The 16,036-nt window shown below is 42.6% G+C and overlaps 1 protein-coding gene across 8 annotated transcripts in view; it reads left to right on the forward strand.

Moving 5' to 3' along the window:
• NUP98 (nucleoporin 98 and 96 precursor) overlaps nt 1–16,036 on the forward strand; it is a 139,157-nt gene that overhangs the window by 108,312 nt on the left and 14,809 nt on the right. For all 8 annotated transcript variants that reach the window (XM_062196630.1, XM_062196631.1, XM_062196626.1 and 5 more), the window contains 3 exons: nt 721–987; nt 9,599–9,756; nt 12,013–12,156. In XM_062196630.1, the coding sequence (XP_062052614.1) occupies nt 721–987; nt 9,599–9,756; nt 12,013–12,156 (569 nt within the window). The remainder of the gene's footprint in view (nt 1–720; nt 988–9,598; nt 9,757–12,012; nt 12,157–16,036) is intronic.

A 16,036-nucleotide genomic window follows, 5' to 3' on the forward strand; every position in this document is an offset into this window, starting at 1 on the left:
AGAAGGGAATAAACCCTTTAAAGCACTTTTTTTTTTTTTTAAGAATTCATTTATTTATTTGAAAGGTAGAATTACAGAGAGGGAAAGGCAGAGGCAGAGAGAAATCATCCATCCACTCATTTATTCCCAAAACAACTACAATGCCCAGGGCTGAGCCAGGCTGAAGCCAGGAGCTTCATCTGGGTTTCCCACGTGGGTGCAGGGCCCCAAGTACATGGATCATCTTCCACTGCTTTCTTAGGCTCATTAATAGGGAGCTGGATCAGATGTGAAATAGGCTCAAACCTGCTCTCATATGGGATGCTAGATACTGGCTTAACTTACTATTGCTAGGCCACTGTGCTGGCCCCTACATTTCTTAAAAGTTTTGTTTTGTAGACGGAATTTGACCAAATTTGAGTGACTTTTCCTCCTTCATCTGCTAGGAAATAGCCATAATATATACTAAGGGAACATGTTTAAACTTGTTTAAAGGAATAGTTATATATGTCATGTAAGTACCACAGAAGCAGAAGAAGCAACAGTTGTTCTGTATACTTCTTTAACTTGTAATTCAAGGTAAGTGAAGGGGAGACACATTCAGGATAATCTGCTTAGGTGGTGATTTGTGATATTTACTACGTTTTACATTCTTACACCACAATTTAGAGTAGGTGTTTCACTCTCTGGAGTTATCACAAGGCTTTATGGCTTAGCATTGCTTTCCTGTTCCTAATTTAGTTGTAAAGCACTGGAGCCTGACGTGGACATTATGTGAAGCCCTTTGGGGTCATCTGAAGGAGCTCGACAGCCAGCTGGATGAGCCCAATGAATACATTCAAATTCTGGAGCGACGAAGAGCTTTCTCCCGCTGGCTGTCCCATACAGCTGCACCTCAAATTGAAGAAGAAGTCTCCTTAACCCAAAAAGACAACCCTGTGGAAGCTGTGTTTAGCTACCTCACAGGCAATAGGATCGGTGAGGCCTGTTCTCTGGCCCAGCAGACAGGTAGGATATTTGATACTTTGTGCCAGTGCCTGTTTTCTACTCACTGCCTCTTAACCTTAACTGCAGATTTGTTTCTGTCTTGTAATTTAGGAGAATAATGTTTAAGTAAAGTCTTCTAAGAAGATTACTGGATTCTAGATCTCCAGAATTTTAAACATGAAATTTATTTACTTAAAATTACTTTAATTTTATGTTACATATATATTTGCAGTAAAGCTAGAATATTCAGAAAAGCAAAAGGCATTAAATAATAATCCTACAAATCTTATGCCTATTATCTATGAACATTTCAATATGTATATTAAAAAATTTTTATTTGAAAGTGCTACAGAGAGAGAGGGAAAGACAAAAAGATCTCCCATCTTCCCAAATGGCCGAAGCCAGGAGCCAGGAATTCTATCCAGGTCTCCATGTGGGTGGCAGGCTCATTAGCAGGGAGCTGGATTGGAAGCAGAGCAGCAGGGACTTGAACCATTGACCATATGGTATGTCAACATCTCAGGCACTGAGTTAACCTGCTGTGCTGCAATGCCAGCCACTGATTCTGTGTTTTACACTGTGTTTTATACTTAGACTGTTCCCTTTGTGTGTGCATGCAGAGCAACATTTGCATGTTAATTTTTCAGAGGGAATCCTGGTATGTATTATGTTCTTTCCTGTAACACATTACAAATATACTGTAATATAAATACAGTAACCAAATGCTTTTTGTTTTTTAAAGATGTATCTGTCTTTTATTTGAAAGACCAAATTACAGAGAGGGAAAGGCAGAGATCTTATATCTACTGGTTCCAAAGCCAGGAGCCTAGATGCAGTGATGCTAGCTTTTGGGGCCATCTTCTGCTACTTTCTCAGGTGCATTAGCAGGGAACTGGATCAGAAGTGGAGCAGCCAAGACTCGAACCTGCACTCATATGGGATGCAGGCATTGCAGGAGGTGGCTTAACCCGCTATGCCACAATACTGGCCCCATCAAATGCCTCTTGAGCATTCTTTATTATAAATGTATTGTGGGGGCCAGCACTGTGGCGCAGTAAGTTAATCCTCCACTGGCAGTTCTGGCATCCCATATGGGTGCCCGTTCAAGTCCTGGCTGCTCCACTTCTAATCCAGCTCTCTGCTATGGCCTGGGAAAGCAATAGAAGATGGCCCAAGACTTTGGACCCAAAGGAAGCTCCTGGCTCCTGGTTTTGGATTGACTCAGCTCCAGCTATTGTGGCTATTTGGGAAGTGAACCAATGGATGGAAGACCTTTGTCTCTGTCTTTCCATCTACTGTCTGTTAACTCTACCTCTCAAATTTAAAAAAAAAAAAAAAAATCCTTAATAAATAAATAAATGTATTGTATTGGAAGATTTCTTCTTTGACATTTGGACTTTTTTTTTCTTTTCTTTCCCCTGTAAAGAAAACTGAATATCTTAAACATGTCTTTTAAAAAGAAAAAAATATATATTTACTTAAAAGGCAGAGTGACAGAGAAATCTTCCATCCTCTGGTTCACTCCCTCAAATGGCTACAACAGCTGGGGATTGAGACAGGGTTAAGCCAAGAGCTTCATTTGGCTCTCCCTCATTGGTGGCGAGGGCTCAAGTACTTGGGCCTTCTTCCGTTGGTTCGCAGGTGAATTAGCAGGGAGCTGGATTGGAAGCAGAGCTGCAGGTTTTAAACCAGCACTCATATAGGATGCCAGTGTCACAGGCAGTAGCTTAACCTGCTGTGTCACATCACTGGCCCCTTAAGCATGTCTTTAATGCACTTAATTCATTCAAGTAAATATATGGAAGTTTAATTTTTAGATAAAGGTATTCACTTTTTAAGAACTTTTTTTTTTTAAAGATTTATTCACTTGAAAGAGTTAAAGAGATGGCAAAAGGGGCTCGCACTGTGGCATAGTGGATAATGTTACTACCTACAGTGCTGGCATCCCATATGGATGCCGGTTCGATCCTGGCTGCTCCACTTCCGATTCAGCTCTCTGCTATGGCCTGGAAAATAGTAGAGGATGGCCCAGGTGCTTGGGCCCCTGCACCCATGTTGGAGACCTGAAAGAAGCTCCTGGCTCCTGGCTTCAGATTGGTGCAGCTCCAGCCATTGCAGCCATCCTAGGAGCTGGGGAGTGACCCAACAGATAGAAGACTTCTCTCTGTCTCTGCCTCTCTCTAACTCTGCCTTTCAAATAAATAAATCTTCGAGAGAGAGAGAAGAGAGTGGTAGATCTCCTCCATCTGCTGATTCACTCCCCAAATGACTGCAGCAGCCAGGGCTGGGCCAGGCCAAAGCCAAGAGCCAGAAACTCCATCTGGGTCTCCCATGTGAGTCCCTTGGGCCCAAGTTCTCAGGCCATCCCTTTGCTGTTTTCACAGACACACTAGCATGGAGCTGGTCTCCCTGAAGTGGAGCAGCACTCATAAGGGATACCAGCTTTGCAGACAACATCTCAACTTGCTACACCACAATGCTGGCCCCTTGTTTTATTATTTTTAAGGGTTTACCATCCGTTTGTATGTCCCATGAGTATGTCTGATTTTCTTAGTTCCCTTTCCACTGATGAGATATTCAGCAAATACTTAACAATTATCTAGACAGAAATCATTTGTTTTTTGTTTCCAATTAAGAGAACTATCTTCTGGTGGCTTACTCCCCACATGCCTGCCTTCATTTTGGGACTAGCTGAAGCCAGGAGCTCAACCCAGGTACCCCTTGTTAGTGATAAAAACCAGTTACTTGAGCCATCATCTCTTCTCCAGGATCTGCATTAGCAGGAAGTGAAAATGGGTAATGAACCTATGTACTCCAATATGGAACATCTTAATGTTACCTTAACCACTAGGCTAAATGTCCACCCTTAAAAAAGAATCTTGAGGGGCCGGTGCTGTGGTGTAGCAGGTAAAGCTGCCAACTACTGCCGGCATCCCATATGGGCACCAGTTCTAGTCCTGGCTGTTTCACTTCCCATCCAACTCTCTACTGTGGCCTGGGAAAGCAGTGGAAGATGGCTCAAATCCTTGGGCCATTGCACCTGTGTAGGAGACCCAGAAGAAGTTCCAGGCTCTTGGCTTCGGATTGGCCCAGCTGCAGCTGTTGTGGCCATTTGGGGAGTGAACCAGTGGATGGAAGACCTGTCTGTCTGTCTATCTGTCTTTCTGTCTTTCTCCCTCTCTCTTCTCTGCATCTGCCTCTCTGTAACTCTGCCTTCCAAATAAATAAGAAAATCTTAAAAAAAAAAAAAAATCTTGGATCTACTCATTTATAAGCTACTTTTTCCTTTTCTACTTACCCTGCACTTAAACCTTTACAAGACACAGCCTTTAAGGTTATTAAAAATTTCTTCTATAAAGAAAGGGCATAGGGGAAGCTCTGTGGTGTCATAGGTTTAACATCTGCCTGCAGCACCAGCATTCCATGTGGGAACTGGTTCAAGTGCCAGCTGCTCCACTTCTGATCCAGCCTCCTCCTGATGGCCTGGGAAAGCAGTAGAAAATGACCGAAGTGCTTGGGCCCCTGCACCCACATGGGAGGTCCAGAAGAAGCTCCTGGCTACTGGCTTCACATTGGCCCAGATCTGGCCGTTGTAGCCATTTGGAGAGTGAACCAGAGTATGGAAGACCTCTCTCTTTGTCTCTCCCTCTCTCTGTTTGTAACTATGCCTCTCAAATGAATAAATAAATCTTTTTTTTAAAGATTTATTAATTTACTTAAAAGACAGAAATAGGGAGACAGAGAAAGAGATCTTTCTTATGCCAGTTTACACTTCAAATGGCTGCAAAGGTCAGGGTTGGACCAGGCCTGAAACCAGTGGTGAGGAACTCCGTTTGAGTCTGCCCAGTGGTTGGCAGGGTCCCAAGAGCACAGGCCATCTTTTGCTGCTTTCCCAGGCACATTAACAGGGAGCTGGGATTAGAAGTGGAGCAGCTGGGACTCCAACTAGTGCTTATATGGAATACTGGCATTGCAGGTTGTGGCCAGCCACAGTTACTAAAAATTTCTACTTCAATACCCACTTTATTTTTTTTTAATTAATTTTATTGATCAGTGCCTACTTTCAATAATGAATAGAACAGCTAGACAAAATTAATTTTTATAGAAAACATGAACACTAAACTTAACATGACACTTATCCAGCAAGAAGAAAAACCTTAAGTCAAAACTTAAGGATCATGGGGCTGGCACTGTGGCATAGCAGGCAAAGCCCGCTGCCTACAGTGCCAGCATCCCATATAGGCACTGGTTTGAGTTCCAGCTGCTCCTCTTCCGATCCAGCTCTCTGCTATGGCCTGGGAAAGCAGTAGAAGATGTCCTAAGTCCTTGGGACCCTGCCCCCACTTGGGAGACCTGGAAGAAGCTTGTGGCTCTGGATTGGTGCTGCTCCAGCTGCTGCGGCCCACTGGGGAGTGAACCAGTGGATGGAAATCCTTTCTCTGTCTCTCTGCCTCTCCATCTCTCTGTGTAACTTTGCCTTTCAAATAAATAAATCTTTAAAAAACAATACTTAAGGATCCATTTGAAGAAATGAAAAATAAAATGAGGTAGCAAAGGAGGAAATAATGATGATTAGAGCAAATGATTGTGAAAACACAATGGAAAATAGGTCAATAAAACCATAAGTTATTCTTTGAGGAGATTTTCTCTTAGAAAAGCCCTGGCCCAGAAGAAATAATAAGAATCCTCTGTAAACCCTCACAGAAAATAGATAGGGGAATACATTACAATGTATGATATCTGATATCAAAGCAAAACTATGGGGGCCAGCGTCGTGGGATAGCCATATGTGAAACTGGCATTCCATATGGTCGCCCATTCAAATTCCAGCTGCTCAACTTCAGTCTAACTCCTTGCTAATGTGCCTGGGAAAACAGCAGATGGCCCAAATGCTTGAGCCCTTGTTACCGCTGTAGGAGATCCAGATGAAACTCCTGGCTCAGCCCCAGTCATATGGGGAATGAACCAGTGAATAGAAGATCCCTATCTTTCTTTCTCTATGTAACTCAGCCTTTCAAATAAAATAAATTTAAAAAAGCAAAAACAAAAACAAAACAGGGGCCAGCACTGTGGCACAGTAGGTTAATCATCCACCTGCAGCTCTGGCATCCCATATGGACGCCGGTTCTAGTCCCAGCTAATCCTCTTTCAATCCAGCTCTTTGCTATGGCCTCAGAAAGCAGTAGAAGATGGCCCAAGTGCTTGGGCCCCAGCACCCACACTGGAGACCCAGAGGAAGATCCTGGCTCCTGGCTTTGGATCAGCTCAGCTCCGGCTGTTGCAGCCATTTAGAGAGTGAACCAGTGGATGGAAGACCATTCTTTCTGTCTCTCTCTTGCACTCTCTGTAACTCTACCTCTCAAATAAATAAATAAATAAAATCTTTAAAAAAAAAAGAAATAGGAAGCTCACTTAAAATAAATAAATAAATATCTACCATATGATCTAACCATTCCACTCCTAGGTATTTACCTAAGAGATAAGAAAGTATATGTCCATACAAAGACTTCTGCCTGAATGCTTATAGCTGCATGAATGTTTATAGAAGCTTGTAAGTAGCTCATGTGTTTATCAAACAGGTCAATAAGTAAATTGTATATCTCTACAAAGAGCATCACACTTAGTGGTTTCCTTCCAAGATAGGGAACAGCATTTCTTTGCAATTAGAATATATGTTGTAGCCAACTCAGGTAAAAAAGAAACAGAAATCATACTAAAAAGGAAGGAGAACTGTCTTTTTTTCATGATAGCTTGATTCTATATTTTGGTATTCCTAAGGAATACAAAAAATGGTAATGGATCTAAAATAGAATAGTTCAGCACAGTCTGGAGATTCCAGATCAATATATAAAATTCATTTGTGTTTCTATATATTTGCAACAAACTATCCAAGAAATATTTAGGGAACCACAACAGAGACACGAAACTTGTGTGCTGACGACTGTAAAACTTTCTTGGTGTATAAAGATGTAAATAGGGCCACCATTGTGGTGCAGCAGGTGAAACTACCACTTGGGATGCCATGCTGGAGTGCTAGTTCAAATCCTGGCTACCATACTTCTGTTCCAGCTCTCTGCTAATGAGCCTGTGAAGGCAGCAGAAAACGCTGAAGTACTAGAGGCCACTCTCACTCTTATGGGAGACCCGGACAGATTTCTGGCTCCAGGTTTTGGCCTGACCCAAACCTGGTTGCTGTGGCTATTTAGGGAGTAAACTGGAGGTTGGAAGAGTGTCTCTCTTTCTCTTTCTTCCACTCTTTGTCTCTCTCTCTCTCCCTCCCTTTGAATAAATAAGTTTTTAGAAATACATATAATTGGGGTAGTGCTGTGGCTTGGTGGTTAAGGCCACTGCCTGTAGTACCCGCATCCCACAAAGATGCCGGTTCAACTCCTGGCTGCTCTACTTTTAATCTAACTTCCTAGATTATTTGTTTGAAAGGCAGAGTTAGAGAGAGGCAGAGATTGAGAGAGAGAGAGAGAGAGAGAGGTCTTCTATCCACTGGTTCAAATGGCTGCAACAGCTGGAGCTGAGGCAATCTGAAGCCAGGAGTCTGGAGCTTCTGGGGTTCACACATGGGTGCAGGTGCCCAAGAACTTGGGCCATCTTCCACTGCCTTCCTAGGCTCATTAGCGGGGAGCTGGATCTGAAGTGGATCAGCCAGGAATTGAACCAGCACCCATATGGGATGCTGACAGTCTAGGCAGCTGCATTACCCATTACTCCACAGCTGTGTCCCAAATAGTTGAATTTCAATTCCAAAAAAAATGTGAATTTAGAATTTTTAAGATATTTGAGAGACAGAGTCACAGACAGAAATGTCTTCCATCATCTGGTTCACTCCCCAAGTGGCCGCAACAGCAACCAGGCAGAGGCTCAACATAGGCCCCACTGCTGGCCCTACGACTTATTTTATTTAAGGTTTTTTTGTTTTGTTTTGTTTTGTTTTTAAGATTTATTTATTTATTTGAAAGGCAGAATTACAGAGAAAGAGAACTTGCATCCACTAGTTCTCTGCTCAAAGGCTTGCAACAGTGGGGACTACACTAGATTGAAGCCAAGCTCCTGGAACTTCACTTGGAGCTCCCAAATTGATGGCCAGAACCCAAGGACTTGGGCCGTCATCTGATGCCTTGTAGCAGGAAGCTGGATTAGAAAAGTAGCACAGAAGCCAGGATTAAAACCGGCACTCCAGTATGGGATGTGGGCATCCCAAGCTGTGGCTTAATCTACTGCACTACAATGTCCACTTCTCTTCATGTCATGCACAAAAAATTTGAGGAAGTTCTTTAAAATTCTTCCCTTTGCTTCACTTTGCTTCTTTTCAGTGGGAAAATCAGGAATGGGGGGCAGTCTAGGATTGACAGTGCTGATTGTGTGATCTGAACTTGACTGTCTCCAATGACCAGGATATTTGTATTGTTGGGTAATAAACACTGGTTTGTGTTCTATAGACACAGTGAAATAACTTTTCCTTGTTTCTTTATTGGTCGTCACATACAGTGTTATCAGCTCATGGTCATTTGTACTTACTGCTTGAATCAGATTGCACTCATGCTTTGGTTACCTGTATGCAGTTAGGGAGAAAACTTGACCTAATAACACATTTCCAGATGTGTTTCTGAGGTATGCTTTCTTGCCTCCAGGCCACTCTATTTTGTGAAAGAAAACCTTTGAAAAGAGAACTTTAGCTTTGAGATGAAAGATTTAGCTTCTGTCACAATAGTCCTTTAGTTTTATGTAAGCACTGACCCTATAGAAACAAAAGAAAAAGTACTACTGACTTTTAGGAGGTTTGCAATAGAGACTAAAATAAGGAATTTTTTATCACTATCATATTTTAACTAGGAATGTTCATAAGCTAGAATTTCTGTTCCCTTACATTAATAGAATATTTTCATTGCCCCAGCCCTTTTTACTTAAAAAAATTTATAGCAGAGTGTTGTGGGCATTTTATACAGCAGTGACAATGGCATTTAGAACAAATCCCATATCAGAATGCCTGGTTCAAGTCTCATCTCCTCTGCCTCTAATCCAGCTTCTTACTGATGCTCACCCTGGAAGGTAGCAAGATGATGACTCAAGTACTTGGGTCCCTGTCATCCACATAAGAGATGTGTTTTGAGTTCTGGGCACCTGGCTTTGGCCTTACCCAGACCAGGCTGTTGTAGGCATTAGGTGGGTAAACCAGTGGGTGGAAGATCTTCTGTCTGCCTTTCAAATGAAAATGGAAAACAAAATAAAATTATTGAACCTGTAGGAATAAAAAACTCACCTACTCTTTATACTAGATCCAGAAATGTGTTTTTTCCTTCAGATTTAAATTTCCTGTTTTTCCATGTCATTGTGTAGTACATTCTAGTTTGCCATATTTTCCTTATTTTATAGAGGAACTATTTTGTCACAGAAATAATTCATCTGTCTATACAGTCTATCTGTAATTTGAGTTAAATTACTTATCAGATTTTCTACCCAAAAAGAAATTGGTAAGTTTTTGATTAGTATTTTTTTCCCTATTGCAGAAAGCAGTCATGGGTGTTTTCTTCCTTCTTAAGGAATTCACAAGGTAATTCCCCAAGCTGTTCACCAAAATTGTAAATTTTAATACTCAGCAGAGAATTTCTGTTCTCCTTAGGTGATCATCGCCTTGCCCTTCTGTTATCTCAGTTGGTGGGGAGCCAGTCCGTCCGGGAGCTGCTCACTATGCAGCTGGTGGATTGGCATCAACTCCAGGCTGACTGCTTCATCCAGGATGAGAGACTGCGCATATTTGCCCTGTTAGCTGGAAAACCGGTATCGTCCTCTTTTACCACAATCGTATACCAGTTTTCTCACAAAATCAAGGTGTTTCAGGCAAAAAGCTATCTTTGTAAATTGCATATACCTAGGAAATCTATTTTTCAGTGCAGGTATTTTCAAATTATAAGGGTAGTCATCCACTTTTTAGAAAACTCTGGTTCTATAGAAATTAAGACTTTCAAATTCACCATATTCCATATTATAGTGATAGACAATTTACGTAATTTCTCTGTATTAACATATATGCATTCATATTTATGAGGAGACATCCAAACTTTCACGAAAAATAGAATCAAAGAATGTTTATTCTGTTGCAAAAAGTTTGAAATATATGCATCTAAGAAGTGTTTAAAGAATCTATAGAGAAGCAGGCATGTGGCACAATGAATTTAGTCACCTCTTAAGACACCTGCACCTCTTTCAAGGGCCTAGAATTGAGTCCCACCTCTGCTTCCCACCCAGCTTCCTGCTACTGCACACCCTGGGAAGCAGTATATGATGGCTCAAGTACTTGGATCCCTGCCATACATGATGGACTTTTTGGTTCCTGGATGTTGCCTGACTCAACCCCAACTGTTGTAAGCGCTGGGGAAATGAACCAGTGGATAAAGTCTCCCTCTCTCTCTGCCACTCTGCCTTTTTAGTAACTAAATTTAAAATTACAATTTCATGGAAGATATTATGAATAAGTTATGCATAGATTTCAAATAGTTTTTAAGGATGTATGTATTTGTTTGAAATGCAGAGTTAGAAAGTTAGATGTTCTGTCTATTGGTTCACTCCCCAAGTAGCCAGGCCACAGCTAGGAGTCTGGAATTCCATCCAAGTCTCTCCTGTGAGTGGCAGTTGCCAAATAATTGAGTCAACCTCCATTGCTTTCCCTGGCACATTAGCAGGAAGCTGGATCAGAAGTGGAGCAGCCAGAGCTCAAACTAGTACTCATGTGGGATGCTGTCACTGAGGCAGTGGCTTAACCCACTGTGCCCAACACCGGTCCCTCAATATTTGCTTAAATCTAGAATAAACATATCTTATAACTTTATTTTCCATTTACTTTTTGACATACTATCATACAATACATGTAAAATCAATTCTGCAGCTTTTTTCTTTTTTTTTTTTTAAGTTTTTGTTTGTTTATTTGAAAGTCAAGTTACAGAGAGAGAGAGAGAGACAGAGAAAGAGAGATCTTCCACTCTCTTGTTCACTCTCCAAATGACTACAACAGCCAGGGTTGGGCCAGGCCAAACGTGGGTGACAAGGGCCCGAACACTTGGGCCATCCTCTGCTGCTTTTCCCAGGCCATTAGCAGGCAGCTGGGTCAAAAGTGGAGCATTCGGGACACAAACTGGCACTCATAAGGCTTCTAGCATCACAAGTGGTAGCTTTACCATCTGTGCCACAACACCAGCACATGTTTTTCAAACTTTTTTTTTTTTTTTGAAAGGCAGAATTACAGAGAGAAAAGGAGATCTTCCGTCTACTGGTTTACTCAGGCTGAAGCCAGTAACCAGGAGTTTCATCCAGGTCTCCTGGGTGCAGGGGCCCAAGGACTTGGGCCATTTTCTGTTGCTTTCTCAGGCACGTTAGCAGAGAGCTGGATTGGATGCAGAGCAACCAGAACTAGCACCTATATGGGATGCTGCGTTCCAGGCAGCGGCTTAACCCATTACACCACAATTGCAGCCCCCATATATTTCCAATTGAATCTGTGTGGACATTGAATTTTATTTATTTTTATTTGAAAGACAAAGAAAGAGACATATCAATCTTCCATGTGCTGGTTCAGAGGTCTTTTTAATAACTACTTCCATTCCATTTGATTGATGATGGATCATAATAATTTTAAGCCAATTATTTGTTGCTGCCTCTTTCTTTTGATTACCTTCTAAAAGCCAACTTCCAGAAATAAAATAGCTACTCAGAATTTATGTTCATCATAAGTTTTAGAAGTTAACACCTTCACTGTCTGTAACTCTGTCAAATAAAAAAAAAAAGATTTATTAAAAAAAAGAAGTTAACACCTATGTACAGTGGGAAGACTTCTCTACTTTTAAGAACACTCATCACTTCTCAAAGCATGGAATTTTTTTGTTTCTCCAAATCCACTCTCTCAATACCAGAGACTGTGTATTTTATATCTGAATAATTAATGCTGTCATCTAAATCACTTACAATATTAGTTTAATAAGTAAATAACTTGCAGACATAGGTATAATATAGCTGTGGTATTTATGATTTTGTGTCACGCAGGTATGGCAGCTCTCAGAACAGAAGCAAATCAACGTGTGTTCCCAGCTAGATTGGAAACGCTCCCTGGCTGTTCATCTGTGGTATTTGCTTCCACCAACAGCTTCCATTTCCAGGGCACTCAGCATGTATGAAGAAGCATTTCAGGTATTATGTCCAGTAGAGCCACACGAGAATTATAGTGGGTGTCCTGTGTTTGCCAGGGAAGTTCTACAAACAAACAAACAAAATTACAGATAGTAGCACTTTTTACTAACTGCATTTTTTGAAGGTACTATAAAATTGAAGTGGACCCTGGAAATCTGATGGGAAACTTTATCCTTTAGTCTTGCTTCTGGATGATGCTACCTACTGTCAAACTTCTCCAGGGTCTTCTTTCATTTTATGTAAAATGATGAGTTTCCATGGGTAACTTTCACTGCTGTTCTCCTGCCTCTAAACCAGAGGGTTTTTGTTCCTTCCTAATGCCGTGTTATTATTTTGGGAATTCCTGGGTTTACAAACTGATCTCAAATCAGCATGTCTGAAAATGGCCTCTAAATATCTTATTTCATATTCCTTGTTGGTGAAGAGGCTAAAGGGTTTGTTGTTGATGTTGTTGGTTTGAGAGGCAGACAGTGATCACTAATCTGCAGTTTACTCCCAAAATGTCCACAATGGAAGTCAACCCAGGTCTTTTATGGAGATGGCAGGGGACCTAAGTGCTTGACTTTCCCCCTCCCTGAATGCACATTCGCAGGCAACTGGAATTGGAAATGAAGCCAGTACTCAAGCTCAGGCCATGATAATGAACGTGGGCACCCTGAGTTGTATCTTAACTACTGTGCCAAAGGCCTCTTCCCGCTATTATATTTAGTGCCAATATTTCTTCGTTAGGACTGTCCACATTTTATGTCTTTGTTATTTTCCAAGAGCAAGACAACACTAAAGAAACTGATGGGGCTGACACTGTGGCGTAATAGGCTAAGCTTCTGTCTGCAGCACTGGCATCTCATATGGGTGCTGGTTCATGTCCCAGCTGCTCCTCTTCTGATTCAGCTCTCTGCTTTTGACCCGAGAAAGCAGAGGTAGATGACCCAAGTGTTTGGGCCCCTGCACCCATATGGGAGACCCAGAAGAAGTTCCTGGCTGTAGATCAGCCCAGCTCCAGCCATTTGAGGCCATTTGGGAAGTGAACCAGCAGATGAAAGACCTTTCTCTGTCAGTAACTGTGACTCTCAAATTAAATAAACAAACTTTCGGGGTAGGAGAAGGAAACTGAATGTAATGAAAGTTGATAATACAATAAAAAATTATAGAAAAGTAGGGAGGGGAAGGGGTTTAGGCCTAGTCGTTAAATTGCTGCTTGGACCACCTGCATACCATATGAGAGTGCCTGAGTTTGAGTTCTGGCTCCCGTACTGATTCTAGTTTCCTATTAATGGCACATCTTTGGTGGCAGTAGTAATGGCTCAAGTAGTTGAGTAGACCTAGATTTCTTCTCCAGCTTCCTGCATCTGGCTTTGGCTGTTGGGCTATTGTGGGCATTTCAGGAGTGAACCAGTAAATAGAGGAACTTGGTCACTCTCGTGCTCTTTTTCTCTGCTTTTCAAATAAAATAATTACTTACTTTAAAAAAAAGATTGTTGCAGGGCCAGCGTTGTGGCACAGCAGGTTAAGCTGCCATCTGCAGTGCCAGCAATCCACATAAACGCCAGTTTGAATCCCAGCTGCTACACTTCCAATCCAACTCCCTTTTAATGTGCCTGGGAAAGCAATGGCGGATGGCCCAAGTCCTTGGGCCTTTGCCACATGGATGACCTGGAAGAAAGCTCCTTGCTCTTGGCTTTGGCCTGGCCCAGACCTGGTCATTGTGGTCTTCTGGAGAGTGATCCAGCAAATGAAAAATTCTGTCTCTCTCCCCACCTTCTCTCTCTCTTTCTCTGTAATTCTGTCTTTAATAAATAAATCTTTTTAAAAAAAATTGTTGCAAAGAAAGTATGAGGATTTAGTGAGAATTACTGAAAACGTCATTACTATAGTCCACTGAAGACAGATGGAAGTTTTTGACCAAAAATAGTTTAAAGTCCTTGGTAGAGGGTTGGGCATTTGTCATAGATGTGAAGACATCACTTATAATACCCCTTATTCCATATTGACGTTCCTGGCTGGGTTTGAGTCCCCTCTGGATTCCAGCTTATTAATATACCCTCTTGAGAGGCAACAGATGATGTCTCAAGTAATTGGGTTCCTGCCACTGAGACAGGGGACCTAGATTGAGTTCCCTGCTTCACCAGGACCCAACCCTAGCTGTTGTGGTTATTTGAAGAGTGAACCAACAGATGGTAACTCTCTTCTCTCTCTATCTGTGTTCCCTCTACCCTTCTCTCTGCCTTTCAGATAAATAAATTTTAAAAAAGTCCTTGGTAAGAGATGGCATTGTGGCACAGTGAGTTAATCTACCCTTGTAACACTGACATCACATATTGAAGTGCTGGTTCAGGTACTGGCTGTTTTTTTTTTTTTTTTTTTTTTTGACAGACAGAGTGGACAGTGAGAGAGAGAGACAGAGAGAAAGATCTTCCTTTGCCGTTGGTTCACCCTCCAGTGGCCGCTGCGGCCGGCGCACCGCGCTGATCCGATGGCAGGAGCCAGGTGCTTCTCCTGGTCTCCCATGGGGTGCAGGACCCAAGCATTTGGGCCATCCTCCACTGCACTCCCTGGCCACAGCAGAAAGCTGGCCTGGAAGAGGGGCAACCGGGACAGGATCGGTGCCCCGACCGGGACTAGAACCCGGTGTGCCAGCGCCGCAAGGCGGAGGATTAGCCTAGTGAGCCGCAGCCGGCCAGCTGTTCTTAAAATCCAGCTTCCTGCTTATGTACCTGGGAAAGCAGCAGATGATGGCCCCTGCGATCATATGGGAGACCCAGATGGAGTTCCTGGCTCCTGGCTTTGGGCTTGCCCAGACCATATACACACTCTTTGCCTTTCAAATAAATGTTTTTTGTTTTTTGTTTTTTGTTTTAAATCGTTAATGATTTATTTGAGGTATTATATCTTTTTTTTCAAAGATTTATATATTTATTTGAAAGGCAGGGGTGGCTGGCGCTGTGGCGCAGTAGGTTAATCCTCCCTCCACCTGCGGCACCAACACCCCATATGGGGCACCAGTTCTAGTCCCGGCTGCTCCTCTTCTCTTCCAATGCAGCTCTCTGCTATGGCCTGTAAGAGCAGTAGAAGATGGCCCAAGTCCTTGGATCCCTGCACCCGTGTGGGAGACCAGGAAGAAGCCCCTGGCTCCTGGCTTCGGATCGGCACAGTTCCACGCGTTGTGGCCATTTGGAGAGTGAACTAATGGAAGGAAGACTTTTCTCTCTGTCTCTCCCTCTCACTGTCTGTAACTCTACCTCTCAAATAAAATAAAATAAATCTTTTTTTTTTTTAAAAGGAAACTTAAGCTCATGAGGACAAAGATTTAAAAAAAAAAAAAAAAGGCAGAGGGGCAGAGATCTGTGAAAGAGAAAGAGGTTTTTTTTTTCTTTTATTGTTAGAGGGCAAGACAGAGAGAGATCTTCTATCCGCTGGTTTACTCCCCAAATGATTACAACTGCCAGAGCTGGGCAGGTCTGAAGCCAGGAGCCAGGAGCTTCTTCTGAGTCTCACATGAGGGTGCAGGAATCCAAGTAGCTAGGACCCAACAGGTGCCCATATGGGATGCCCACATCATAGGCAGCAGCTCCACCCACTGCACCACAGTGCTGGCCCCAAGAAGGAGATCTTTAATCCACTGATTCAATCTCCAAATGCTGGCATCACCTGGGAGGAGGCCAGGCTGAAGCTAGGAACAGGGAATCCATCTGGGTTTCCCACATAGATATTAGGAGCCCAGGTACCTGGGCCATCTTCTGCTCCTTTCCCAGGTGCATTAGCAGGGAGCTGGATTGAAAGCAGAGGAGCCAGGACTCAAACCGGTGTTACCAAGTGGGATGCCAGCATCCCAAGCAGTGGCTTAACCCACTTTGCCGCAATGCTGATCCCTGTCACATCA

Source organism: Lepus europaeus, chromosome 7 (genome assembly GCF_033115175.1).
Source record: "Lepus europaeus isolate LE1 chromosome 7, mLepTim1.pri, whole genome shotgun sequence".
In the NCBI taxonomy this organism is placed as follows: domain Eukaryota; kingdom Metazoa; phylum Chordata; class Mammalia; order Lagomorpha; family Leporidae; genus Lepus; species Lepus europaeus.